Source organism: Sciurus vulgaris (genome assembly GCF_902686455.1).
Source record: "Sciurus vulgaris genome assembly, chromosome: 11".
Classification (NCBI taxonomy): Eukaryota; Metazoa; Chordata; class Mammalia; order Rodentia; family Sciuridae; genus Sciurus; species Sciurus vulgaris.
Genome location: NC_136472.1, coordinates 5691264 through 5716888, shown reverse-complemented (window position 1 = coordinate 5716888; position 25625 = coordinate 5691264). Strand labels below are relative to the sequence as shown.

At 57.3% G+C, this 25625-nt stretch overlaps 2 protein-coding genes across 2 annotated transcripts in view; both read right to left on the bottom strand.

Annotated features, from left to right (window-relative positions):
* Positions 1–3914: 3914 nt before the first annotated feature.
* MRGPRD (MAS related GPR family member D) lies at positions 3915–13830 on the bottom strand. Its single transcript, XM_079104965.1, has 2 exons — positions 13649–13830; positions 3915–4958 (listed from the first exon to the last, which is right to left on the bottom strand). Exon 2 carries the CDS (start codon positions 4954–4956, stop codon positions 3997–3999), a length of 960 nt encoding a protein of 319 aa, XP_078961091.1. The 5' UTR covers positions 4957–4958; positions 13649–13830; the 3' UTR covers positions 3915–3996.
* Positions 13831–19053: 5223 nt separating this feature from the next.
* MRGPRF (MAS related GPR family member F) overlaps positions 19054–25625 on the bottom strand; it is a 7576-nt gene continuing 1004 nt past the window's right edge. The window contains exons 2-3 of the mRNA XM_079104964.1: positions 23334–23444; positions 19054–20816 (exon numbers count right to left, since the gene is read on the bottom strand). Of these exons, the coding sequence (XP_078961090.1) occupies positions 19833–20816; positions 23334–23381 (1032 nt within the window). The 5' untranslated portion in view covers positions 23382–23444 and the 3' untranslated portion in view covers positions 19054–19832. The remainder of the gene's footprint in view (positions 20817–23333; positions 23445–25625) is intronic.

Here is a 25625-nt window from a genome sequence, read left to right as displayed (position 1 = left end):
GAGGGAGGGAGTCTTCAGGCTTTAACGAAGGACCCGAGCTTGGAGCTTGGAGGCTGGGAATGGCAGGTACTCCTTCTCTCAGGTTCCGGGAGCCTGAAGTCTGAGGCGAGTGTGGGCCGTGTGCGTTCCCCCTGCACGTTCCGGGGAGAATGTCCTGATATCTCTTTTTCCAAGGACAGCTGTGCAGTCTCTGGTGAGCAAGGCCTTTCTCACCTCAAGGGTCCAGACATGTTTGTTGACTGAATAACAGACCACCAGGCTATGACTCCCGCGAGGCCTTGTGGCTCTACAGCGCTGGAGACAGCACCCAGGGCCGGGAGAGTGTGCACCCCACGCCACAGCCCTGCCCCAGCGGATGTTCCAGCCCGGGGGTTACAGAAGAGCATCATGCGGGCTGCTTTCCCCCTCCAATCAATCAGCCTCTGGGCTATACGAGGTATTACAGTAGCCCCACTGCCCAGCTATCTGCAGCTGATCCTGGGTCCATCTGGAATTTGAATTGGGTTCCTCCTCTTTCCACCCAGGGATAAATTTTGTGGGACCTAGGACTTCTTGATTAAGAGTGGGTGCTGCTGGGCACCATGGCTCATACCTGTAATCCCAGCGGCTTGGGAGGCTGAGGCAGGAGGCTCACGAGTTGAAGACCAGCTTCAGCAACTTAGGGAGACCCTGTCTCAAAATTTTAAAAAAGGCTGAGGATATGGCTCAGTGGTTAAGTATCCCTGGGTTCAATCTCAGTACCAAAAAAAGAGAGAGACAGAGAGAGAGGGAGAGAGGTACTTTGAGGAAAAGTATACAAAATTGTAAATGTAAAATTAGGTTCAACAGTAAATATTTATTTAGAATGAGACAAGGAATCACAACAAGTGATTGGTTTTTAAAACCTGACAAATACCACAAATAGTGCGACATACAGGAAACCACCTATGGGCCTGGGGCTCGGCCATAGGCAAGCTGAACACCAGCCCCTGGGTTCCACCCGGGAAAGGGAAGAGAAGAGCCCGTGAATTTCTCTACCCTTTTAACCTCACACCCTCTGAAGGCCTTTTCATTTGTCAACGGTTTTGATTAGTTTTCCCAGGGAGAACTGAATTGTAATTTAAATTTTAAAAGCATGGTTGGTCGAGATTCGTACTTTTTAGAAATGTTCTTTACTTCACGAATTCCATGCTGGGAACGTCCTGGACGTTGGGGGGCTGTTTCAAACCTGGGAAACCTCTACCAAGTCCTCTTTCTCCCCCACATGTTGGTGGTGAGCGTTCCAGGGCTCACGTTTACTTGTAGTGATTGATCTGAAGCGGCCTTGACCTTCGATGCCCCTGCCAGCTGTCGGTGGATGGGCTGGCCGCCCCGAGGTTTATGATTTTAAGTCGCCTTCACGGACATCAGATCCACGAGAAATCTAATGGTCCCCGTCTGTTCCTAGGACCCCGTTCTGACTGCACCACTGATCACCCACTCGCCTGCGATCCTGCTGCCGCTGGCTCTCTGGCCTTAACCAGTGGATAGCTTTTGGTACAGTTTGGTTCTCAGTTCCAAAGACTAACGTCCTTAGATTTCAAAGTTCACCTTCTCCCTGTTTATGGTCCGTTCTCTCCGCACTTCCTCTTAGGTCCTCAATATCGCAACACCCTGAAAGGTAAGAAAAGAGGCAGCCAGGACGCCAGGGAAGGCCAACGCGCCCCGGGCGGGCGCCTGAGCCCCTTGGCAGTTCCCCCCAGACCTGCCCCTGCCTTGTCTGGCTCAGACTTCGTGATGGCCAGCGGGACTCACAGCAGGAGGTGGGGCCGAGGGTGCTGGCCGGGGAGGGGGCTTGGCAGGGCCCTCGGGCACATTGGTCTCTGGCCCTGGTCCTACAGGGAGCGCCCGGCCTTTCCCGCTCCCTTCTGGGGCCCTCTAGTCCCCTTGTGGCATCTGCAGCTACTCTCCGATCTCTGATGGGGACCAACCTGGCTTAGGGACTGAGGATGACGAGGCTCCCCTCCGTCTTCTGGGTGCCCAAGGCAAGGCTTCCCTCTTGGCCACCTGTCCCCAGGCTGTGTGAGGGTCCCCGCCCCAACCCCCTTCCGAGGCCCCTGGGAGCCACCCTGGGGGCTGGGTGGAGAGATGGCCAACGGTTGTCCTGACAACCAAAAAGGATTCCGGGAGGCGTTCCTGGGGGGACAGCCGGGGCAGCGGCAGGCAAGGCTTGGCTTGGTTTGGAGCAGGTGGCACACACTGCACAGACCAGTCAGGGCAGAAAAACACAGGTCCTTTTCCTGCTTGTTTTATTTTTAATTGACACACAGTACTGTACACATTCACAGGAGGTCGGAAAAGATCCACGTCCACCATGTGACGATCCAGTCAAGGTGACTAGCTTTTCTGTCCCCCTCACTTCTATCGTTTCTTTGGGGTGAGACATTCAAAATCCTCCTCCCTGCTATTTTGAAATACACAGCACATTTTTATCTACCCAGTCACCTGCTGTGCATGGAATTCCAAAACTTGCTCCAACCATCCGGCTTTAATTTTTTTAAATACTTTTTTTAGGTGTTGATAGTTTTTTTTTATTCATTTATTTATATGCGGTGCTGAGACTCGAACCCAGGGCCTCACACACACTAAGGCAAGCGCTCCACCACTGAGCCCCAGCCCCAGCCCCCAGCTGTGACTTTGCATCCGCCGACCAGCCATCCTGGTCTCCCTCCCTGTCCTCTTCCCTGTCCTCCTCCCGGCAGCCGCGACTCTGCCCTCTGCCCCTTTCCGTTCGGGAAGGTGGGAACGTGCGTGTCTGTTTCTCTGGGTCTGACAGTGTGCTCCCCAGTGACAGGGTCTCATTCTTTTCCGTGGCTGGATACTCGTCTGCGGTGCATACCCACGTTTCCCCATCTATCGTCTGGACTCAGGTGGGTCCACCCCAGGGCTCCCGGGACCCCTGTGAGGCGCATGGGCTGCGGCTACTTTTCTTCAGTCGTGGATGGACAAACACCCTTGTGTTCGGGTGCTGAGGATGGAACTCGCGCCCCAGCCGGGCCCTGTGGCTGTCTTCTTGACACTGGTCTCCTTCCCTTTGGATGGCCCCGGTGGTGGGACTGCTGGACTCCAGGAGGCACGGCACGCTGCTCTCCGCTGTGGCTGGACCAGCTGGCATGCCCATGTGCCGGCCAGCATCCGTCATCTTTGATCCTTTAGGTAACAGCCATGCCAGAGTGTGTTAGCTCGTGGAGCCCCCAGCTGACTGGCCCCCTGTGACTAGTTCTGGGGGACCTGGTCACCTCCGCGTCCCCACCCTTTCCCCCAGGGCTGCTCTCAGTTCTGGCCTCCCACTGTGGGGACACTGTCTGCTTGGTCTCAGTGGCCATTTTCATCCACTGCCTGGCCCCGGTCCTGGGGCAGCACGGTCTCTGGAGGAGAGCAGACAGGCCCGCTGTGGGGCCAGGGGTGGTGGGGAAAGGCAGCCCCCAGCTCAGGTCAGGGGTCCGGTGGGGGACAAGGTCATCCTGTGGCCCCCTCTGGTGAGAGGGGTCAGCGATGGCAGGGCTGTTGGCTGCAGACGCATTCCGGTTCCGGCTGGGATGCCCCCAGCATGCGCCCGAGGACCGGCGGGCTGCACAGCACACAAGGCACTACCCAGCACGTAGACAAAGATGCCGGCTTAGGGAGGAGTGCGACCAGAGAGATGGACACCCCCGAGGTGCCTGTTCCCCGCCTGCAGAGACGCCTCCCTGACAGCTTGAAACAGGACTGGTGTGCAGCCTGCGGTGGGCTGTGCACGAGGCAGTCCCTCCTCCCCAGCTGGGATCCAGCAGTGTGGCCAGGGTGGGGGGCTTTGGCAGATGGAAATGCAGCCCCAGCACCATGAGCTGCGGAGCTTTTGGGGTCCCCTGCAGTAGGCCAGCTGGGGTTTGCAAGGAAGGGATTGGAAGCAGCTCTGGGCCAGGAAGCCCAGGCGCGGGCCTGGGCGGCAGGCAGGGAGGGCCACACACGGGCCTGGGCGGGAGGAGAGGTGGCCACTCAGAGCCCCGAGTTGGTCCCTGTGGATGGAGTCTCCCTCCCCTCCAGCTCCGGCTCCTCCTGCAGCGCCCGGCCCAGCACGGCCTGCAGGGGCTCGGCCAGCCTCTTGGTCCTCTGGCTGCCCACCAGGAAGTAGATGACGGGGTTGGCGCTGCTGCCTACGGCGGAGGAGAGGCGCGCCAGGCAGATACACAGGAGCTCTGCCTCTGGCGGCAGCGGCAGCCAATACAGGACGAACCAGTAGAGGCCGAGGGGCAGGGAGCAGACCAGGAACACCAGGACCGAGGCCAGGATGACCAGCAGCAGCCGCCGGGGCTTCCGCCGCCGCAGCAGAGCGCTCCTGCGCACCCGGACGTAGAGGGTGAGTCCGGACACGGCCATCACAGGCGTGAAGACCCCTACGATGAGGGTGCTCAAGACCATGTCCACCGTGAAGCACTGGCTTTCACTGTGCTGCCAGAACTTGCTGCAGAAGACGGAGGCCAGCAGGTTCATGAGCAGGAACAGCGCCCAGAGCAGGGCGCTCACCGCCGCGGACAGGTGCCGGGGGCGGCGGCTCTTGTACCAGACCGGGAAGAGGACGGCCAGGCAGCGCTGGGCGCTGATGGCCGTGAGCAGGCTCAGGCTGGTGGTGTAGGCGAAGTACTTGACGCGCCTCACCGCCTCGTAGGCTTTGGCGAACCTGTCGGCCAGGGCCGGGGTCTCCAGGCTCAGCTCCGAGGCCATGCAGAGGAGGAAGAGGAGGTCGGCCGCCGCCAGGTTGAGCATGTAGACGCAGAAGGGGGTCCTGCGCGGGCCGGCGCTCAGCAGCCAGACCACGACACTGTTGCCTGCCGCCCCACACACGCAGGCGAACATGGCCAGGGCACTCGCCGCCAGGTAGACCTCCCGCAGCGCCCGGCCTCTGGAGCCGCTCAGCGCCGGCTCTGCGTTCCAGCTGCTGTTGGGAGTCTGGTTCATCCCTGGAGGAGGAATGTGCACCCGTGTGAAATCCTAGGTGTGGTACTGCTTCTCTCTCCTGTTCTGTAGCATAGGTTTGCCTGTCTGTTCTACATTTCTTCTTAATACGGCTTTACGATAGGTCGTTTTATTTTCTGGTATGAATCTCCCTTCTTTTCCTTTCTTTTTTAGAATTGAAGGAGCCATTTGTAAATCTTAATTTTTCCTTATACATTCCAGAGCAAATTTCAAAATTTTTTCCTCCAAAAGTCTAAGTTTCCAGTGGAAGTTCATAGCACCTACACATCACCTTTATAATGCTAAGTCGTGTCCATGGCAGGAACTGTCTCTCTGGTCTTGGATCTTTCCTTACAATCTTAAGTACAACTAATAATAACTTTGGAATTTTCTATACAAAAGTTTTACACATTTTAATGTGTTAATTTCTAGATATTGTTTGAGTGGTTTTTGCTGATACTATATCATTTTATAGTCATAGTTACACATAATGAGTTTTTTATTTATAGTTTTTGAAATACTTATTGCTTTTTGACATCCTCCCTACATCAATCCATATCTGGCATGAGAACTGTAATTTTTTGTAGTCCAGGGGTGCTCTATCACTGGGTTACACCCCCTGTCCTTCTATTTTGAGACATTATTATATCCACAGGTCTTTTATTCTGAGACAGGGTCTCGCTGAGTTGCCAGGGCTGGCCTTGAACTTGTGATCCTCTGCCTCAGCATCCTGAGTAGCTGGGCTCACAGGCGTGCACCACCAGACCCGTCTGGAACTGTGATCTTGACAATAAATGTTGCTGGATGGAGAATGGATTTAGAAGTTCAAGAGTAGAGCCTGAGAGACCAACGAGCATGCTGATGCTGGTGACAGAGCAGTTGACCTGGGGCCCAGCAGTGCGGGTCATGAGAAGCAGTTGGACTTGGGGCAGAGATTGAAGGTCCAAGAGGCTTGCTGATGACATGGGCATTGGGTGGGTCCTGTCAGTCCATGCACTCAACTGTTAACTCACTAGCTCATTCACTCGGAGCACCCTGGCGAGTTCTTACTGTCACTCAGCCCCTGGGTAAACTGGACACCAGCGATATATGAAGGCTTCGATTTTCTCACTGTTATTGTTATTATCATTTTTTGATTGTAGCTTTCCCAGTGGGTGTCTACGGAAAGTGGTATGGTCATGGTGGTTTTGGTTAGCATTTTTCTAATAAATTAATGATGTTAAAATTCCTTTCATGTACTTATGGGCCATGTGTATATCTTTGGAAAAATATCTGATCGGAAACTTTTTTCTGTTTTTAAGATCAGGTTGTCTTGTCATCGAGTTATTAGAGTTCTCTGTAAATTGTGTACCCTTATGAGATATGATGCAAATCTTTTTCTCCCATGCAGTAGGTTGACCTTCTGCTCTCTTGCTGGCATCCTTTGAGGTGCAAAAGACTCTTACTTTTGATGAAGTCTGATTTGTATATTTTTTTCTTTTGGTGCCACACCTAAGAACCCATTGCCAAATCCAAGGTCATGAAGATCATGTTCTCTTCTAATAATTGTATGATTTTAGCTTTTATTTTTAGGTCACTGGTCCAGTTTGAATTGATTTTTGTATGTGGTGTGTCACCTCCCCTCCACTTCCCTTTTCCTTTTTCCTGTCTATTTACAGTACTGGGGACCGAACCCAGGGGCACTCTACCACTGAGCTACATCCCAAGCCTTTTTCATTTTTTATATAATTTAATTTTAATTTTATTTTTTGGTCCAGAGGATTGAACCCAGGGCCACTTAGCCACTGAGCCACATCCCTGGCACTTTTAATTTTTTTTTTTTTTTTTATTTTGAGACAGGGTCATATTAAGTTGCTTATGGCTTCACTGAGTTGCTGATACTGGCTTTGAACTTGTGATCCTCCTGCCTCAGTCTCCTGATTTGCTGGGATTACAGGTGTGTGCCGTCTCCTGGCCTTTATTTTTTATTTGGAGACAGGTTTTGCTGATATACCTAGGCTGGCCTCAAACTCACAATCCTCCTACCTCAGCCTCCCAAGTTGCAAGAATTGCAGGTGTGCTCCCCTGCCTGGTGTCACCCTGATTTTGATGGGTCTTTCCTCTAGATAAAGAATTCTACCACCACTTCGAGGACTTCGAAGATGTTAGTCCACAGTCTTTGTCTTGCATAACTTCTGCAAGAATCGCACAGTTGTTCTCATCTTCGTTTTATTTTCTCTGGCTGTTTTTGAGGTCTTCTCTTTATCACCGGTTTGGCATGGAGATATGCTATGCCCTTGGCCGGTTTCCTTTGTGATTCGTAGTGTTTGCCAAGCTTGCCAGGGACCTGAGGGTTTATGATTTTTTATCTACTTGTTCCACATACTATATTTTCAGCTATAAAAGTTGCATTTGGTTCTTAGCTGTATGTTGTTTCTCTCTTTATTGTGTTCATACTTTCCTTTAAGCTTCTGGGTGTTTTTTATAACTCTTTAAAACACCCTACCTGCTAATCTCGTCACCTCTGCCATTTCCTGGTCTCTTTACATTTCCTAATGTTGCTCTTGGTTCTTGTCCCCTTTTCCTGCTAATCACATGTCTAGTGATACTCGACTAGATTCTGGACATTGTTTAACATCATTAAATGTTTCTAAATTTTTTTGTCTTTATGAAAAAGGGGTGGGCTTTCTTCTAGTGGGTATTTAATTTGCTGAAGGTGAATGTGATCTTTTTGAGACCTGTTAGCTTTGTTAGAGCTGGTTAAAGTGGCTAGTCAGGTGGCTTTTCTGGGCTTCTTGCTGAATGCCTCACCCATTGGGTGAAGTCGCTGTGCTCTGGTTTATCAGAACTTGAAGGTATCCTGGCCCTGTGTGGGCTCTGGGAATTGTTCAGCTGACAGCTAGTTCATAGATGTTTCTGGTCCAGTTTCATGTCACTTTGTCCGGAACACAGCTTAGTTTTCAGCCAAAGACTCAAGGGGGGGTCCCCATGCAGAATTTTGGAGCTCTTCCTCTGGATAGCCCATCCCCTTCCCCTCTGAGACTCACAAATTCCAGCCCTCCAAGCTACCCAAAGTATAGTTTCTGAATCTTCAACTCATGCTCTACCTGGCTTCTCCCACATCCTGTGCTCCTGTCCAGAAAGTACTTCCAGGCAGAAAGCCAGGGTCATTGGAGGACTTGCCTCTCACATTTGTGTCCTCTCAGAGGTCACCGTCCTGGTCTTTATGCAATGAATACATGTTGAGAGTTTTTTCTGACATTTATTCACCCTTCTATTTCCAGGATAAACTACTATAGTTTCCTGGATTCTCTTTTCTAGTTCACTCTGATTTTATTTGGAGTCATTTCAGCCCTGTCCATCAGTGAGACTGGCCCCCAGCTTGTGCTTCTGGTGCTATCCCTGGCTGTTTTAATTTCAGTGTTGTAAGGTTATATTGGCTTCATAAACGAGCCAGAGAGATCACCCTGTGATTCCACCCTCTAGAACGATCCGTGTCGTGTAAGGATTGTCTTTCTTTGACAGTTTGACAGAAGGTAAGGCCATCTGGCTGGGCATTTTTCTGTGAGTGGAGGGACGTGTGTGGCTTTGAAGCAGCACTACAGATCCAGCGTCTGCAGTGTGTTAGGTCTATGTGACTTAACTGTCGGCGTCAGTGCACACGTCTTTTCCTTTAGCTCTTTCCTTGGTCTCCTGACTGGCACTTTTCAACGTGACTCAGCTGAGCTCTGTCCCTCCCCATCCTCCACTTTCTTCCCTTTTTTTTCTTGGTTTGCCAGATACACTTTTGTCAGAGGCTGGTGTGTCTATGGGTTTTTTTTTTCCACTTCCCATGTCCTCAGGTTGTATTTTATTTCTACCATATTTTTTGCTTTCCTTGTGGTTCTTTTCCTTGGATTGAATGCTTAGTTAATTAATTCAGATTTTAAGACTTTTTTTTGGTTCCAGGGATTGAACCCAGAGGCACTTAACCATGGAGCCACATCCCCAGACCTTTTTATTTTTATGTCGAGACCGGGTCTTTCTCAGTTGCTCAGGACCTTGCTAAGGTGCTGAGTCTAGCCTTGAACTTGCAATCCTCCTACCTCAGCCTCCTGAGTTGCTGGGATTACAGGCATGCACTACTGCACCCAAATTGTCTTTTCATAACTGGTATTTAGAGCTACAAACATAGCACCAACTATTTCCATAGATGTTTCATGAGTTTAGATACGCAGCGTTTTTATGGTTCTTCATAGGTAGATATTTTCAAATGTAAAACTATTTTAAATATTTAAAATTTCAATGTAAATTTACATACATTATAGATTCACATACAGAAATATATTTTTAAAAGCATGATTTTGGCTATCTCTGTTGGTGTTTAACATTACTGCACTGAGGTAGATAATGTCATTTAAAAAATATTTGTTGAGACTTACTTTGTAGCCTAGTAGGTGGTGGATTTTGTTTTCTTTACGTACATATTTGATTGAGCTTTCGCAGTCGTGTTGTTTGAAGTATTATTATCCTAATCTTACGTCTGCTTAAACCTTGGTCCATAATGGTTGCAGTTGGGTCATTTTCTCTCTGTCCCCCTTGAAGACCTGTTGCACGAGGACAAACTCGAGGTCATCACGTAGTAGTGATGCCTTCTGCCTTTTATGCAGAGGTGTTCTTCATATTTTTTAAAAGCATGAAGTCCATTGAAGCTGATATCAAGTTTGCACAGGGTCCCTTGTGCTCTGCAGGCGCTGGGCATCTCCTCCCGGGTAGCAGGCCTTTCCGGTGGAGCCCCAAGCGGGCGTGGGTGCTCTTGGCATCAGCCTCTGTTGAGAATTGAAAGGGTCCGTGGGTCCAGGAGCAGGTTCCTGATGGATTCGTCTCTTGGCTTGGAGACTTGCTGTCGGGCCAGCGGTTGCCAATTCAGATTCTGCGCCTGGCAAGTGTGCAGAGCTGAGGCCACGGCCGCTCCAGCTTGCTGCCCACTCTGCCTTCCCGGGCCACCTGCTACCCGCGACCCCTCCGGGCCCTGCCCCGACCCCCTGGAGCCGCAGCTGAGGCTCCTGGGCCATGGGTGTCAGCTGGGGCCTGTGGAGCCTGAGCCGTCCCTCCCTGCCTTCCTGGCTCGGGCGGACTCCAAGCAAAGAAGTTCCTCCGGCACTTCTTTGTAGCCACAGTGGGATACGGTTACCAATGCACAGTGCCCACCGCCAGGGTGCCCGTTGCAGCAATGCCACGCCGCTGCTTGGCATTCAACACAATCTAAACAATAAGCCAGGCACACGTGGACACATTCATTAGAGACCTAAGTCTGTGGATCACACATACACACACATAACAGCCGTTTTTTAGTACATAAGATGTAGTAGATATAATACACAGCACAGTGTATATAACATAGTGGCAGCTTATGAGTATAGCACAGTGTATGTGCACACGTATACACGTGTGTAGCCCCCACGACATGCGTACACACATGTATGCGGCACACACGCGCGCGCACGGTGCCCACACAGCCGCACGTGAGTACCTTGCACACTCAGCACACATTTGGCAAGGCCGGGGTGGCGAAAGCCCCATCCTCATGAACACACCTCTGTGGGGACACAGAGCTGACACACTTCCCTGCCACCCCGGGGCGTAACCAGCGGGGCAGGGCCCCAGGCCAGTGCGCCCAGGAGCTCTGCGGCAGGGGTAGCAGTCAGGAGGGACGGTGCTGGTCTGGTGGGTGGAGCGGGCTCCTCCCACAGGGCCTCGGGCGCCCGCCCCCTCCAGCTTGCGGGAACCCCAGTCTGTTCTGTGGAGCCCCGTGGCTACCTCTTGGTCGTCTGCACATACGTGGGGTCCCTGGGCCAGAGGCAGGGCTTGGTGAATGCACGTCCCTTCAGGCGCCAGATTAAGAGGTACGCTGGAAGCCCTCTGCCGGGGTTGGGGGCGTGGGAGGAGCATCCATCCCCCTCTCCTCCCACCCTGCTGGGGTGCCTGGACAGGACAGAGATGCCCGGTGAGGGTCAGAGGCCTGGGGCACATGGGCTTCTCCCTAAGTGTCACTAGGAAGCTCCCCTGGGAAACACACCTGTGCCCAGGTGCTGTTCCAGGCAGGGCTGAGGTGCTGGGAAGAGACCTGCTCTGGGCCCCCTCCTGGCGGTGTCTGCCGGGGACCCTCCAGGAGCAAGGCGCACAGGCCGCTCCAGAGAATGCTGGAGGCTGGCAGGCTGACCGGGGCTCTCCTATGTGGCTCTGAAGGACTGAGCAAGCAGGGGCTGGGCGGGCGCTTTGGGCGGGCCAGCCCTCACCTGCAGAGAGCCCTGGATGCTCTGTGCACCAGCGTGGGGCTGAGGGAAAGTGGTGGCTGCTGGTGTGAGTGGGCTGGGGACAGGGGAGTGAGGTCTGGAGGGACAGGTGAAGAGGACAGGCAGGAGAGGTGAAGGGACCCGCACCCAGCAGAGCCAGGGTCCTGCTGGGAGCCCGGTGGTGCGGTCGGGCGCATGAATGGAGGATGCCTGCTCTTCCCAGCACCCTCCTGTTCAGGGAAGGGGACGGGAGGTTGGAACCTGGGGCTGGAGGGAGGGAGCTTTGGGGGGCTCCGGAGAGAGAGCAGCCCTTATCCTGACTGAAGCCGAGACTGTGAATCTTTTCTAATAAAAACCATGGACTCGAGCACATGGAGAAACTGGCCGTGAGCTGGGAAGCGCCCGGGCGCTGCAGGCAGCAGGCTGTGAGGCAGGAGCGGGTCTGGCCCAGGTGCAGGTGGGCATCTCAGCTGTCCTTGCCTCAGGGTCTGGCACACTGTGGCGCTCAATAAGTGTTTGTGCACCCCGCCCCCCAAGGCAGGAGCCTAGCGGTGTCTGCCCTGTCACTCCAAACCTCCCTCCCTGGTCCCCACCGACAGGCTTCAGTTCCCCAGTGCACGTGCAGGCCAGCAAGGGTGCGGCTGTGGCTGTCTGTCCACGGTCCCTGGCACCACACCTGCAAGGCATAAAGGTGCGATACAGACTCGACGGGACGGAGGGAGCCTGTGAACGGCCTGGCACCCAGGCAGCGTCTGCAGGGGTCAACCGTGGCCCCTGGAAGCTACGGCCCTGCTCCAGGGCCTGATCACAGGCACTTACTCAGAAATGGCTCTTTGCAGATGCGCTTGGAGTAGGGATCTCAAGAGAAGGGGGTGCTCTGAGGAGAGCCAAGTGCTGTGGCCACGCGGCTGCCTGTGGGGCTGACCCTGGACTGGGCGGGAGGGGAGTTGCAGCCAGGCCTGTGCCAGCCCTGTTGCCTCAGGAGCACCTGTGGCCGGGTGGCCACTCCCAGCGCCCTCTTGGAGGAGCGTGGGGGTCAAGTCCAGCCCGGGGCCTTGCCCAGCTCAGGGTGAGCACTCGACTCACTTGCTGAGTGTCTGAGGAGCCTTGGGGTCACACGGTTCCCCTGGGCTGCCCTTGGGGCTCCGTGAACTGGGTTGAGGCTTGCTTTCCGTCCCCACGGGAGCTGGGAGGTGTCCCCACAGATGTCAGTTACCCTCAGCCACCAACGGCGCAGCAGGGAAGGAGGCCACCTCCGCTCAGGCCTGGAACTGCACCTGTGGGCTCGGGCGCGGGCTTCCTACCTAGGCGGGTCCTTGCTCTCTTCTGGGGTTTGGCCCTTTGGGGTGTTTGTGGACTCTTTCCATCCCCTGTCGCCGAGTTCAACATATTTCTGATTTTAAAAGGATTTTCTGTTTCCTCTACTTGCGATGAAGAAATGAGCCCAATTTTAAGATTCACTGCGATCTCAATTGCACTCTCTCTCCCTCCCTCTCTCCCTCCCCCTCCCCTCTCTCTCCTTCCCTCTCCCCCTCCCCCTCCCCTCCCCTCACTCTCCATGTCTCTCTCCCTCCCCCTCTCTCTCCCTCCCCTTCTCTCTCCCCTCCCCCTCTCTCCCTCCCTCTCTCCCTCCCCCTCCCCTCCCCCTCCCCTCCCCCTCCCCTCCTCCCTCCTCCTCTCCCCCTCCCCTCACTCTCCACGTCTCTCTCCCTCCCCCTCTCTCCCTCCCTTTCTCCCTCCCCCTCTCCTCCCCCCCCCCCTCCTCCCTCCTCCTCTCCCCCTCCCCCTCCCCTCACTCTCCATGTCTCCCTCTCTCCCTCTCTCTCTGTTGGAGAAGGCACTGAAGTTCACACTCTCCTCTAATGAAAAATAAATTAACACATACGCTCTGCGCTCATGCCGGCCTGGCTGCACAGGGACCCCTGGGCTGCCCTTTCTGTTCCTGCCCCTAAACACCTGTCCCTTACGCTACAGACTCAGTGGTGTTCTTCACACCAGGACCGTCGCCATGTCGTCCATCCTGCCTCGGACGCTCCACCGTTATAAACCGCACAGATGCCAATCCAGTCTCACTCTAAGACATGCGAGTGTGAAAGAAGACCTGCTGACTCGCCCCTGGGGACCCCGAATCTCCCGCCCTCTGCTTTGGAGACACATGATTGGGTTCTTCTCCTTGGACTCTGCTCTCCTTGTCACCTTGTCCCTGCTCTGCCATCACCTCCAAGGCGGCAGGTACCAGGGTCAGTGTCATGTGCTCACCATGGCTTTAGGGCCTTGTGAGGTGGGTTTATTGTCCCTGCTTTCCTTAGGAGACGAGGGCTCAGAGAGGCTGAGACGCCTTCCCAGGACACCCAGCCGAGGGTCTAGCGGGTGGCGAGGCACCACCCCTAACCACCATGCTGTCCTACTTCCACCCAGATTGTAAGAAGCCTGCCTCTCACCTGCCCCTGGACGTGGCGCCGGTCCTTGAGGAAGGGCGTCAGCCTCCTGGCTCTGGTCCCTGGAGGCCCCGGAGCTCTCCACAGCCCAGGTCCTGAGCAGACCCTGCTGTCACTCTCTGCTCAGGCCTGAGCCCTCGGCGTCTGCCCCATCGGCCAGGCCTGCTCCTGGCTGTCTTCGCTGCCCTCGCCTCAGGAGCCCTGTCCCCAGGAGCCCTGTCCCCAGGACCCCAGCAAATCGAGGCTGGCCTCCCTGAGTGTGGGGGGCGGGGGGGACGGGGAGCTGTTATAGATGCAGGAAGCTGCCGCCCTGCCCCTGCCTCCCACGTGGCTGCAGCAGAGCTGGGCTGGGATGCGCTGAGGGCTAATGGGCCCACTCCCTGCCCCGGGGGACGTGGTGGTGAGGCTGGGGGCCTGTAGGGAGCAGTGGGAGACCACCCCTTCCTGCCCATCTGAAGACCTCAGGGCATTAGTAGGCCCCACCTTGGGTGCCGGGGGTCTGTGGAGTGGGAATGGGGGCTTTTGTGGGCTGGGAAAGGCCATTAGGGTCATCCGACTGCCCGTGTGCAGAGACGTTCTGGCTAATGGACTCGCCCAGGCTCTGCTCGCTGAGAGGTGGGGAGGAAACAGCCTGGGACCCAGAGTCCAGAGTCTTCTTCCCACTCTTGAGTTCTGCCACCAGCAGAGTCCTCACTGAAAGCTCATGATCCCTCTCTGGCCTCCTGGCTCCACTGAGAACCAGAGATTGCACGGGAGGGAGGCGGTGCACCTCGCACCAGGTGAGAGAAGAATCCTGATGTAACGAGGTTCCTCAGGGCGGGTGGAGGCGGGCGCCTCACCTGAGCATCGGCCTGCAGGGTGTGTGTGGAGCAGCAAAGGTGCAGGCCCTGGGAGGCCCGGAGCCATCGCCATGTTGTCTGGCCGGCTGGCCCGCCCAGGAAGGGGAACTCGGTGTGGGAGCGGCTTAGACACGGATGTGAGTGGAGGAGGGTTGGAGGCCAGGTGTGGAACCTGGTAACAGAGGTGCCTTGGGGCCCTGGTCTGCTTGGACAGCCTGGGGAGTTGACCCTACAGTGACGGCCAGGGCTTGCTCAGGAGCTTTATCCTGTGCCCGCCCTTGCCTCCAGGAGGCGGTCGCAGCCTGAGAACATGAGACCTTGGGCCCCGAGACAGAGACAGGAGGCTCAGGAGGCTGCAGGATTCCCCAGGCAGGGGTTGTGGGACTCTTGTACCATTTGTGCCCAGAACAGTGCCTTGCACAGAGATCCTGGCGTGTCTTAGCCAATGGCTGGTAGTTTGACAGAGGCCTCTGGGTTCTTGGACACCTGGATCCATCCATACCTGAACTATTTAGAAAGAAGAGCCACCCATTTGCAAATACCTGCATTGTGATGTGCACCTGGCTGGGTCCTGAGGGATGACACTGGTGGGCCACGTGCATCAGGAGGTGGCTCAGCTCTGTTTTCCCGCTCCCACAACTGTTGATGTTCATCGCTCCGAGGTCTCAAGGTGGCTGTTTCAGCTGAGCCAAGAGGGATAGCTGATCTTGATTAGGTGATACTTAAGGCTGAGGTTTAGATTCAAGGATCATCAATCAAAGAGGGGTTGTGGGTTTTGTTACTAGCTCATGAAACTGACCCAAAGCAAGAAGGCCAAGAGTTACAAAGAGGTCAAGAAGTCTGCATTGTCAGATGCTCCAAACCTGGCAACCAGGGCTCCTCCTGGGGCTCTCTCCTGGCCTTTGAACCTGTACCACCAAGTGGTTCCTGCTGGTGTGTCTGAGGGAGGGAGCTGCTTCAAAGCTCCTGTGGTTGTGGACAGGACAACCCTGTGGGTTGCTGGACTGACTCAATACCTTGCCTGGCTGGTGGCAGAGGCTGCTCCCACTTCTTGCCATGAGGGCCTTTCCAATATGGCGGCTCCCCACACAGCAGCTGGCTGCACTAATACTAGTAGGGGAGAGACTGTGCCCAATCACCTTGCTGTATCCTACTGATGAGAAGCAGGTCACCTGTGTATCCAGAGAGGGATGTGAATTCACAAGGGCGTGACCACCAGGAGCCATCTTGGGTTCTGGCTACCAGCTGGTTGGCGGACCAAGGACTTCCTTGACCTACTGGTGCTTACGGTGTCCTGTCTGGTATAGAACATGCTTCCGCCAAGAACCGCTGGGTACTGTTTTTGTTCTTTTCTCTTCCAAGTGGGAGTTTTTCTTTTCTTTTCTTTTCTTTTTTAAATTATATGCTTATTTCCTTTCTCTGGTACGTGAGTCAATAAATTCCCTTCAACACACATGCCCACTCCCACCTGCCCTCTCCCCAGCTTGATTAATCTGGGCCTTCTGTTACTTGCCACCAGGACTCCTGGCTGATGGGGGGCACACCTCTGCCCGGGAGGCTAAGCGAGAGCAGCGTGAAGCAGAGGTGGATGCTGCCTTGGGTGGGGCCAGACAGGCGCTGGACTGACTGCCTGCTGGCGACGGGAAGCTCTGGGTGGGGCAGACATGTTCTCGGGGGATGAACACCTCCTGTGTGTTGGTTTGCTGATGCCAGGGGCATAGATCCTCCGGTCAGAGCCTCGTGTGTATCATATATTAAATGATTACATCCTATTGCATGTCAATGACGCTTTGACTGAATTAATGACAGACTTTTTTTTTTTAATTCTCCTGCGTAGGTGAGCCTTCTCTTGGATTGCCAGGAAACTTCATGTTGGAGGTCTGACTCATGGAAGCAGGGCTTTCCGTGAGTGTTAATTCCATGGACTTTGCCCTGCTGGCTTAGAGTGGCCTGTTTTGCATTGGTGCACTCGGGGGCTCTGATTCTGGAAGGTCCCAGCAATGTTTGCTGGTCACTGACAGGTTGAGGGGCACTTTGACCTGAGCCTGGGCTTCTTCCCCGACAGTGAGAGGCTGGACCCACCTCTCTACCCGCCTTCTAGAGGAGCCGCGGTTCCTGGAGGAAGGACCCACGGGGGCTCAGGATTCTGAACCAAGCTATGCAGATGTGAAAAGACCGTGGGCTTAAAAACTCTGACATAAAATGTGAAACTGAAGTTACGTGAAAACCACAGTGGGCAGGACGTGGGGAGCGGGTCCCCGAGTCCTTGAGTCAGACACAGGGGAGAGGAGAGACCACGGCTCCGCTGGCTGCTGCCTGCCAGGCTCCCCACCTCCACTCCCTCTGCTTCCGTCACCGACGGCCTGAACCCGACCACATCTGCCCTCGGCCTCCGTCAACTGTGGAAACCAGCCAGGTCCGTCCTGGGTTGTCCTGGGGCTGTGCTGGGCATGTCCACTTCAGGCATCTTCCAGAATCCAACTGCCATCGCATTGCTGATGGAGAGGCCACGGTCAGAGGCCAGAGCTTGCAGGGCCACTGGACAGTCACTGTAGGGACACTTTGGGTGGTGGTGGTGGGGCTCCAGCATGGTTGTCCACTTGGTGTGGCTGACCGTGGTCAGAAATGCCATCGGTGAGCCCCAACTTTCACAGCTGGCACTGACAGCAGGCCCCGTGTGGCCCTGCCCTGAAGATTAAACCAGGCACCTACCTGAAGCTGTGGCCCAGGGCCTGCTGTGGCCCTGGTGGCCAGAGCCTGGAACAGCTGTTTGTGCCTCTCCTCTGCTGGCCACCCGCGTCCTTCCCTCCACCCACCACGCCCTTGCCCTGATGCCTGGTCAGAGTGTGCTGGGCAAGGACTCAGGTAGGCCAGCCCTGTGACGTCTGTGTAGTGGCATCCAGGGAAACTGAGGCACAGCAAGCCTGAGGTCCACAACTAGTAGGTAGCAGCCCTCTGCCTCCCGGAGACTCACTCTGGACCTTTCAAATTTGTCCTTGTCCATCCTTGTGCTATCTGAAGTCACTGTGCCTTTCTGCTTATTTCTGTAGAGATAGTGGGTGCAGGAAGTGGGGCCCTGTCCCTCCTGCCCACCCCTGCCACTCCCTGTCCTGTGCTGGTCAGGAGCAGGTCTGGGGGTAGCAGGCAGCCCAGCAGCACCTCCATGGGTGCCATGCTACTCTGCTGTGGACGGCCTTGCTCCAAAGTGTTAGGACAGAAATCTGCACAACTAAGGGCACCTGGCCGTCCACCAGAAAGAAGGAAGCTGGGGGCAGCTGGACCTGGCTCCTGCGGCCCGGCTTCTCCAGCCACTTTAATAATTAAGTACCTAGGGAGGGATGGGAGGGATGGGAGGGGTGGGCCCGGCGCATCCACTCCTTTAGTTGTCTGTGCCATTAGCACAGAAAGTGAGGGGATCTGGGAGGGGCAGAGACTCCTCCCAGGGCCGCGGGTGGAGGGGAGGAAAGCCCAGCTCCCTAGCAGGACTGTAAGATCTGCACAGCAGAAGGACCCAGAGCCTGGACCAGCCTGTTCCTGAAGCCCACCCCATGCTCCACCTCAGCATGGTGAGGGCAGGTGGCACACAGAACCTTCCCCACCTGCAGACCCTGGAACCACAGATCCCTCCATCCAGAGATTCCTCCTTCCCATAGCTCAGTGGCTGTGCTGGGAGGCCCAGCCAGGACTGTGAGAAAGAGGAGCAGAGAGAGTCCAGGGTCGGAGTGGACGGGAAGGGCAAGTCGGGCTGGCTGGGGGCGGACCATCAGGCACCTGGACTTGGCAGGGGTCAGCTCTATCTGGGACCATGTCCCCCAGGTTAAGGCAGAGCAGGCTCAGGGCATGCGGGTGGGGTGCCAGGTGCCGGCAGGCAGGCCCACTGGTCAAGCGGCTCCTGGCTCTCCCAGAGAAGGGCCCTGCTACGCTTCCTGGCGGGCCACCGATGCCTCCGCCCTGGGCTCTCTCCTCAGGCCTCAGAGTGAGCAAGTTCCCGTCAGGTTTCCCCAAAGAGAGTCCCAGGCTAGACCATGGGCCCAGGATGTCCTCGTGTGGGGCTGAGCGAGCCACGAGAGCAGTCCTCCAGCCTGGCCCAGGTGGTGTCCCCGAGGGTTCCCGGCCGACGGGAGGAACGTAGAGAGGTCCAGGCACTGGGCCAGCCCTGCCTGGGGTCAGGGCAGAGAAGAGCAGCAGGAAGCGCTGCAGCCACCTACTCCAGGGAGCCCTGTGGGGCCACCACATCCCCTGTGGAAGGGACAGTGTCAGCCAACAGAGGGCTGGACTGGAGTACCCACAAACAGGTTTTCTGGGTCGGGACGGTTACTCCCTCTGGCAGACAAGTGGACGACCCACCAGGAAAGGGGCTGGCATGCCACAGGGAGGACAGAACCAGCCAGAGGATGAGGCTCAGAGCAGGAGGACCGAGCAGATGGCTCAGGAGAGCCAGCAGGGCGGGCTGGCCACTCCCCCTGCCCTTGGCCGTCCTCACCGTGGGAGGCAGAGGCCGCAGGGAGGACCGCGGGCATTCGGCCGCCTCGATGCGAGATACAAATGTTTATTGATAACATTTCATTGTCTTATGAAAGTCCTTTGGCTACACGGGGCCACTGTGCTTGCTGGACACCACGGTGCCAGTCCCCAGGGGCCAGAAGAGAGCCAGAGCCCATTTCTGGGTGTGCGGGGGCTGGAGCCCAGGGACTCGGTCCAGGAGCTGCCCATATGGTCCACAGTGGCCTGGAGGACACAGAGTGCTTGGGACGCTGCCCAGGGTTGACCGGGCACAGTTAGTAAGGGCCGTCCTTCCTGTCCCGAGGGGCTCCAGGGCCAGGCGTTTCCCCCATTAAAGTCTCCAAATGATTCACCGAGGAGACAGGGATGTTGTTTGCAGAAAGATTTGGCTGCAAGGCAGATGAATGGACACCTCTCCTGGGTAGCACCGTTTGGTTCAGATCCGCTCACACTCCGCCCTCGGGCTAGCATCTCGAGGACAGTCCACCACCAGGGATGAGGCCAAAGGGCAGGAAGTGGCAGGGCTGTGGCCACCTCCACCCCTTTGCTGACCAGCCTGGGCGAGGAGGGACCCCACCACATGGGGGCGACTTTGGTACAATGGGTCACTGAGGCAGAGTGGCGGAGGGGCCTGCAGGTCACAGGGTCTCTTCACTGGTGACCACTCAGCCTCTCGGCCACCCCCAGGGCCTCCAGCCCTGGGAGAAGGCGGCAGGAAGGGCTGAGCCAGGTCATTCTCCCTCCTCCCACATGGGCACCAAGGCAGGCGCCTGTTCCTGTCCAGTGGCAAAGGGTCTCTGGGGGCCAGGGTCCACTTCTGGCCCGGGCTCCCCTGTGCAGGCCCCTCAGGAGGCATTCCCAGGGGGGCACTGCATCTCCATGGTGACTGTGTTGGGCGAGCCGCCCGCGGTCTCCCCCAGCTCGGCGCCGTCCCTCAGGGCCCGCTGGAAGACCACCCTGAGAGGCTCCCACAGCCGCTGAGACTTGTCCCTCCCGGCCAGGAAGTAGACAAGGGGCTTAGCGCTGCTGTTGATGCAGATGCACAGGTCGGTGACGTACTCGGGGAAGGGGGCCGGGATCTGGAAGACCCAGAAGAGGAACCAGTCGATCCCCAAGTAGATGGAGGAGACGAGGAAGACGGAGACCATGGCCAGGACCACGTGGTTGAGCTTGGCCGACCGCTGGCGCCTCCGTGCCCGGCACTCCACGTGCAGGATGAGGGCCAGGCAGGGCAGCACCATGAGCGGGCAGAAGATGAGGAAGAGGAGGACGCCCAGGGCGATGTCCATGTGCCTGCAGGCCGCCCTGGAGCCTTCATGGCCCAGGAACACACAGAAGTAGTTGTGAATGCCGGTGACCAGCAGGGACAGCAGCCAGAGCAGGGCGCAGACCACGGCCGACAGGCGCTTGGGCCGCCGGCGCCAATACCAGGCAGGAAAGATGACGGACACACAGCGCTCCGTGCTGATGGCCGGCAGGAGGCTCACGCCGCTGACGAACGTGCAGAGCCCCACCACCCGGGACACGCTGCGGACGAAGTCGGCGAAGGCGCCCGGGAAGCCCCCCGCGTTCAGGAGGGAGAACAGGGCCTTGCTGAAGAGGTAAGCGCTGTCGGCGCTGGCCAGGTGCAGGAAGTAGATGGAGAAGGGGGTCCTCTTGATGGAGAAGCCGAAGAACCAGAGCACCAGCCCGTTGCCCACCAGGCCGCACAGGCAGAGCAGCAGGAAGATGTAGTTCATGACGGCGGGCGGGGGCAGCATGGCGATCTGCTCGATGGTCAGGAAGCCCCGGCTGTAGAGCTCCGAGGCCTCGCTCACGCCGGGACACATCTGCAGGTGTGCAGGGGAGACACCGCTGTGGCTGCGCCCCTCCCCCGCCGCAGCGGACCTGCTCCCGCAGCTCCTCAGGGTCCCCACGAGACACCTGGGTCCAGGGCCTGTAGGGTCACTGGCTCTGATGGCAAACAGAGCAGGAGGCGCCCTCCCGAGGCTCACACTGAGGGGCAGGCCTCCAGGAGGGACATGGCAGCTCTCAGTCCCTGTGAGCACTCCAGGATTCCCACCCGTCAGAACAGACTTCCCAAAATGCACGTCATGCAGCATAAGGGAGAATGGAGGGCGTTTTCTGGATGTATGGAGACTAAAGACCCATAATGCAGTGCTGTGAGCCTGCATCCACTGGACGCAGGCAACTGCTACCGAGCGTGTTGTCGGGACATTTGGAGGACACGGGCTGCAGCGCCGGTGGGTAGTACTGTATCAGTGTCTGCTGGGTGTGGAGGTGTGCTCTGGGCATGCAGGGAAACAGCCTGGTTCTCAGGCCAGTCTGGCTACGTCGAAGGCATAGGGACTTGGCGACTGCCATTGATTCTCAAGTGATTCTGGGGGACAGGGAGAGGAAGCACATTCAGCACAAGGTCAGCAGTGCAGGGAGGGAGCCAAGGGCTGTGGGCGTGTCCCCTCCTGTTCTGGCAATTTTCTTGCAATGTTTTAGGACTAAAAGGTGAAAATACTTATTTCTAAGGAAATAAAATCACTTGTAAGGAAAAAAATGTGGAAGGAACTTGACCATGGCTGGAACGGGACCTGGTCTCTCCGTGGGACGGGGAGAACAGGGATCAGAGGAGGCGCCCCTTGCTGGGCCAGGATTGTGGGAAAGCCCAGAGGGTCTCTGGGGAGGGGGCAGTGGCCATAGGAAGCACTTTCATATTTTACAACAGGTTTTGCTAGAAGAGCGCAGCCCGGCCGAGTATCAGCCTTGTCCCTGGGGCCTGGGTTGGTGTGTAAGTGCACAAGGCTGAGCCAGGTTCCGGACACTGGTGAGTGGTGGGCACTCAAGAGCACCCATCCTGATCAAGGTGGGCAGCCTGCTGTGCTCCAGCCAGTTGTGGGAGTTAGGGGACCTGCTGGTGGAGGGGCCCGTTCCCCTCTCCCCTCCTCAGAGGTGCCAGAACCCTAGATTGTAGCACTAAACGCCCTGATCTTCCTATGTGGACATTTAAAATCACTGGCCAGCCAAACAGCCCAGCAGGGGTGTTTTCAACCGAATTCCCGAAAGTCACTCCCTTCCCCACGCCCCTGCAGACATTATCAATCCATCCCAGCACTCTCCCTGAGGCTGGTGTCCATGCCTGCCACTCAGGACTCTCCAACAAAACTAAGGACCCTTTCTGCCATCTTCCAGAAGGCTCTGGCAGAAAACAGGAGCCTGAGAAGCTGCTGTTGATGTCCCCTAGCCAAGGGTAGGCTTCTCTGGCCTGGCCCCCTCAAGGGATTCTGCAAACAGGAACTGGAGGGTGTTGGCAGAACTCCAGGAGACCCCGGAGGTCAGAGCCGTGTCGTTACGGGATCACCACCAGCCACAGCAAGAGCTCTGTCCGCCTCTGTTGACCACCCCATCCCACTGTTAGCTGCGCCCTGCTTCCCTTCCTGGGGGTGTCTTGGGAGTTCCACTCAGCAGGGACAGACAGGTCCAGGGAAGACCAGCCCGCCACTGGGAGGGAACTTGACTGCAGGGGACAGCGGGTGGACAGAGCCATGTCAGAGCACTCTTGCCTCTTGCAAGCTGGAAAAATCCTGCAATCCCCTCCTCGAAGGGGAGGGGGGCCGGCTGAGTCACAGGGTGGGAGCTGTTCCCAGCCACACGAGGCCTTGTAAAACTCCCGCTCTGGAGCCTGCCCCCTCCCCGAGAGCCGTCTCTGTTCCGGGGACTTCTGGAGACACCCCCCAGCCCAGCCAGTCTCTGCCTCCTGGGCTGCCATCACTTCACAGTGGGCCCAGTGGGGAGCAGAGAAAGGGGCAAGGACGAGGGGCGGGACCCCAGGAGCTGGGAGGGGGCAGGTCACCACCCTGGGGTCGGCCTCGGTTTCCTTCAGTGAGGAGGCTGAGCTGCTTGATTCCAGGGTCTTTCCAATCTGAGAGTGTCCTACCAGGGATTCTGAAGAAAATTCCAGACTTTTCAAGGGGAGGGGCAGGGCAGGAGGAGGTGGGTCAGTCTGAAGGGCTTGTCGGAGTCTCAGGCACGGCTCGGTGGAGCACTCCACACTGGCAACGCCCAGAGGCCAGCGTACAGGCCTTCCGGGCAGGCCCTGGCCATGGTAAATGGTGACTGCCCCCTCCGCAGGGAAGGAATGAGATGAGACCTTTCAAGACTGGCCAAGGACGACCCAGGGTCAGCACCAATGGGACTTTCTGTGCTTGCCTCACTGAAGGGGACACTGGATCCTAGGGACGGTGACCAGGGCCAGCCCCATGCCCACCCCAGAGTAGACCTAGAGGGTGGCCTGGGAGGAAGGGTGTGGGGGGCAGCCTCTGGCAGGCCAGTGGCCTCTGCCTGGTGGCACTTGCCTTGTCCCTGTTGGTGGGATGGGCCTCCCAGGAGCAGTTCCCAGCCATTGCCAGGCTGGGTGAGTCCAGGTTCCTGCTCACAGCTCACCGGCCGGCACGTCCACCTGGCACCTGGCAAAAGTCCAGGGAGAGGGTGAAATGAGGGCACAGGGGTCCGGCTCCTCCGGAAATGCCCTCCAGCTCACCTCCCAGCCGGGTTCCCCAGCCCCAGGGCTCTCTGGCCTGCGGCTCTCACCTCAAGGGAAAGGCGACCCCAGCTCCCTAGGAAGGCTTGGGGGCCGTCCTCCTGGAGTCTAGAGGGCTCGCCCTGCGAGCACAGCCCCTCCTGCCGGTGGATCCCTCGTGCAGACCCCTGGGGCCCCTTGGAGCCCCCTGTCCCCCCCTGGGGAAGACGCCCCCTCACCCCCCTGCACCTGGTCTGTGAGGTTTCCAGGAGCCCGTTTCCTGAGCACTGCGTGTGTCCTGGCCCAGCGTGGGCCAGGGGAGGGCGGGTGAGGTGCAGGGCAGATCATGTCTAGAGGGGTCTTTGTCTGGGCCTTGCATCTGGTCTTTCCCCTACAGGTGCCTGGAAGGCACCCCATGACCAACCCCAGCCTCACCTAATGCTGGCTGAGCACCTGCCAGCCCACCTACACCCCTCATGCGGTGTGGTCCTCATTACCAGCTATGGGGCAGGGGCCCTCATTCCCCTTTGGTAGGTGACCTAGGAGCCAGGGGTGAGGTTGCTGTCCAGCGGCAGGTGGGTCTGTCTATTGTCAGGCTGCAGCTGCTGTGGAGACCAGCCAGGAGGCCATGCTCTGGGCTGGTGGAGGGGGAGCCTCAGACTGCCAATCAATGAACCTGGGAGGGGGACCAGCTGGGGAGGAGCGACCCTGCAGAAGACTGGTCCACCCTGGCCACCACAGCTCATGGGTCTATCCCGCCTGTGTCTGCTAAAAGTGACCTGTCCCTCCACCAGATCTCTGTCTCTGCAGGCTAGCTACTCCCCTTGGGAAGTGGGGAAACTGAGGTCGAGAGTGGAGAAAGGCTTTGCCAGGGGCACAACCCAGCTGCAGGCCACTGGAGCCCTCCCCTCCCCGGAGGGGCTGCTGGGCAGCTCAGTAGCCTCCACTCCCCAGAAATTCCTTCCACCAGCTGGCTGGGACCCGCCACCTCCCCCCCTCCTCCAGCCCCAGCTGGGCTGCGAGTCATTGGCTGCAAATGGTGTCCGTCTGTGCAAGTGGCCCGCCCCTTCTTTAACCCTTGGCCTCCAGGATCAGGTGGTGACACTGCTACCCCGAGTACCAAGGCTGTGCCAAGGGGTATGGAGGGCCCAGTGCCGTCCCAGGCCTGTACCCAGTTCAGGACTTGCTGCCCTCCTGCCCCCAGGTGGCTGGGTGTGCCCTTGAGCTTGGTGGGCGCCCATGTGCTCAGTGGGGGCCCCATGGGTGCTGGGGTGGAGCACCCTGGGTGCCCGTGCGGTGCTATGCGGAGCCCGTGGCTCTCGGTGCTGGGGAGTGTGTCTTTGCTCACCCCACCTCTGGGTACCACCTGGACTCCAGCGGACCACTGTCCCACAGCCAGGCGGCAGGCTGCCTGCTTCCCACGGTGGACCTGCCAGGCTTTCCCCTGCCGGCACCCCAGACCCCCCAGGTAAGCAACCCCCAGCTTCCTCCCTTGCTCCTGCTTTCCTGTGGCCCTTCCAGAGCCCACCACACCCAGGTCCAGGCCCTAAGCTCCCCTGAGGGATGCCCTGGCCCAGGAAAGCTTCACCCTTTCCCTTTGGCCGGGCTGGACCAGGGCAGAGGGCTGGCCTGCGCACATGCGGGCTGGCATGCCGTAGGGCTCCCTGCCCAGCATGCTGACAGATCTTATCTGTCTGTGCCTCCTGGTCCTTGTCCTACCAGTCACTGCACAGTGATTTCACTGATGCAGAGAGTGATCTAGAAGCCCAGACGGGCCATATTAAAGACATGTGTGTGACATGTGTAAGGCTGCGTGTGTGTGCGTTTGCTGCATGTTGATCTGGGTTAGGATGGAACTGGCTTCTGCCAAAGCTGACCAGAAAGCTGCCAGCCCCGCCCCCACCTGTCCTCCCTTCCAAGCAAGGACAGCTGGGCCACCTGTCTGCTTCCTCCAACCTGACCCACCTGGGACCCACCAGCCCACCAGGACCCAAAGCCTCTTGTTTTCTCCTGGCTGGGCCTGAGGGCACTGGCTGACAAAGGGGCCTGCTGCTGCCACCCACAGAAAGCGCCTGCCTCCCACTCTAGGACCCGGGTTCCTACTGAAGCCGGATCCAACGGGCTCATC

Excerpts from the sequence above, each read along its gene's own strand:
- MRGPRD (XM_079104965.1), bottom strand. The coding sequence starts at position 4,956 with ATGAACCAGACTCCCAACAGCAGCTGGAACGCAGAGCCGGCGCTGAGC.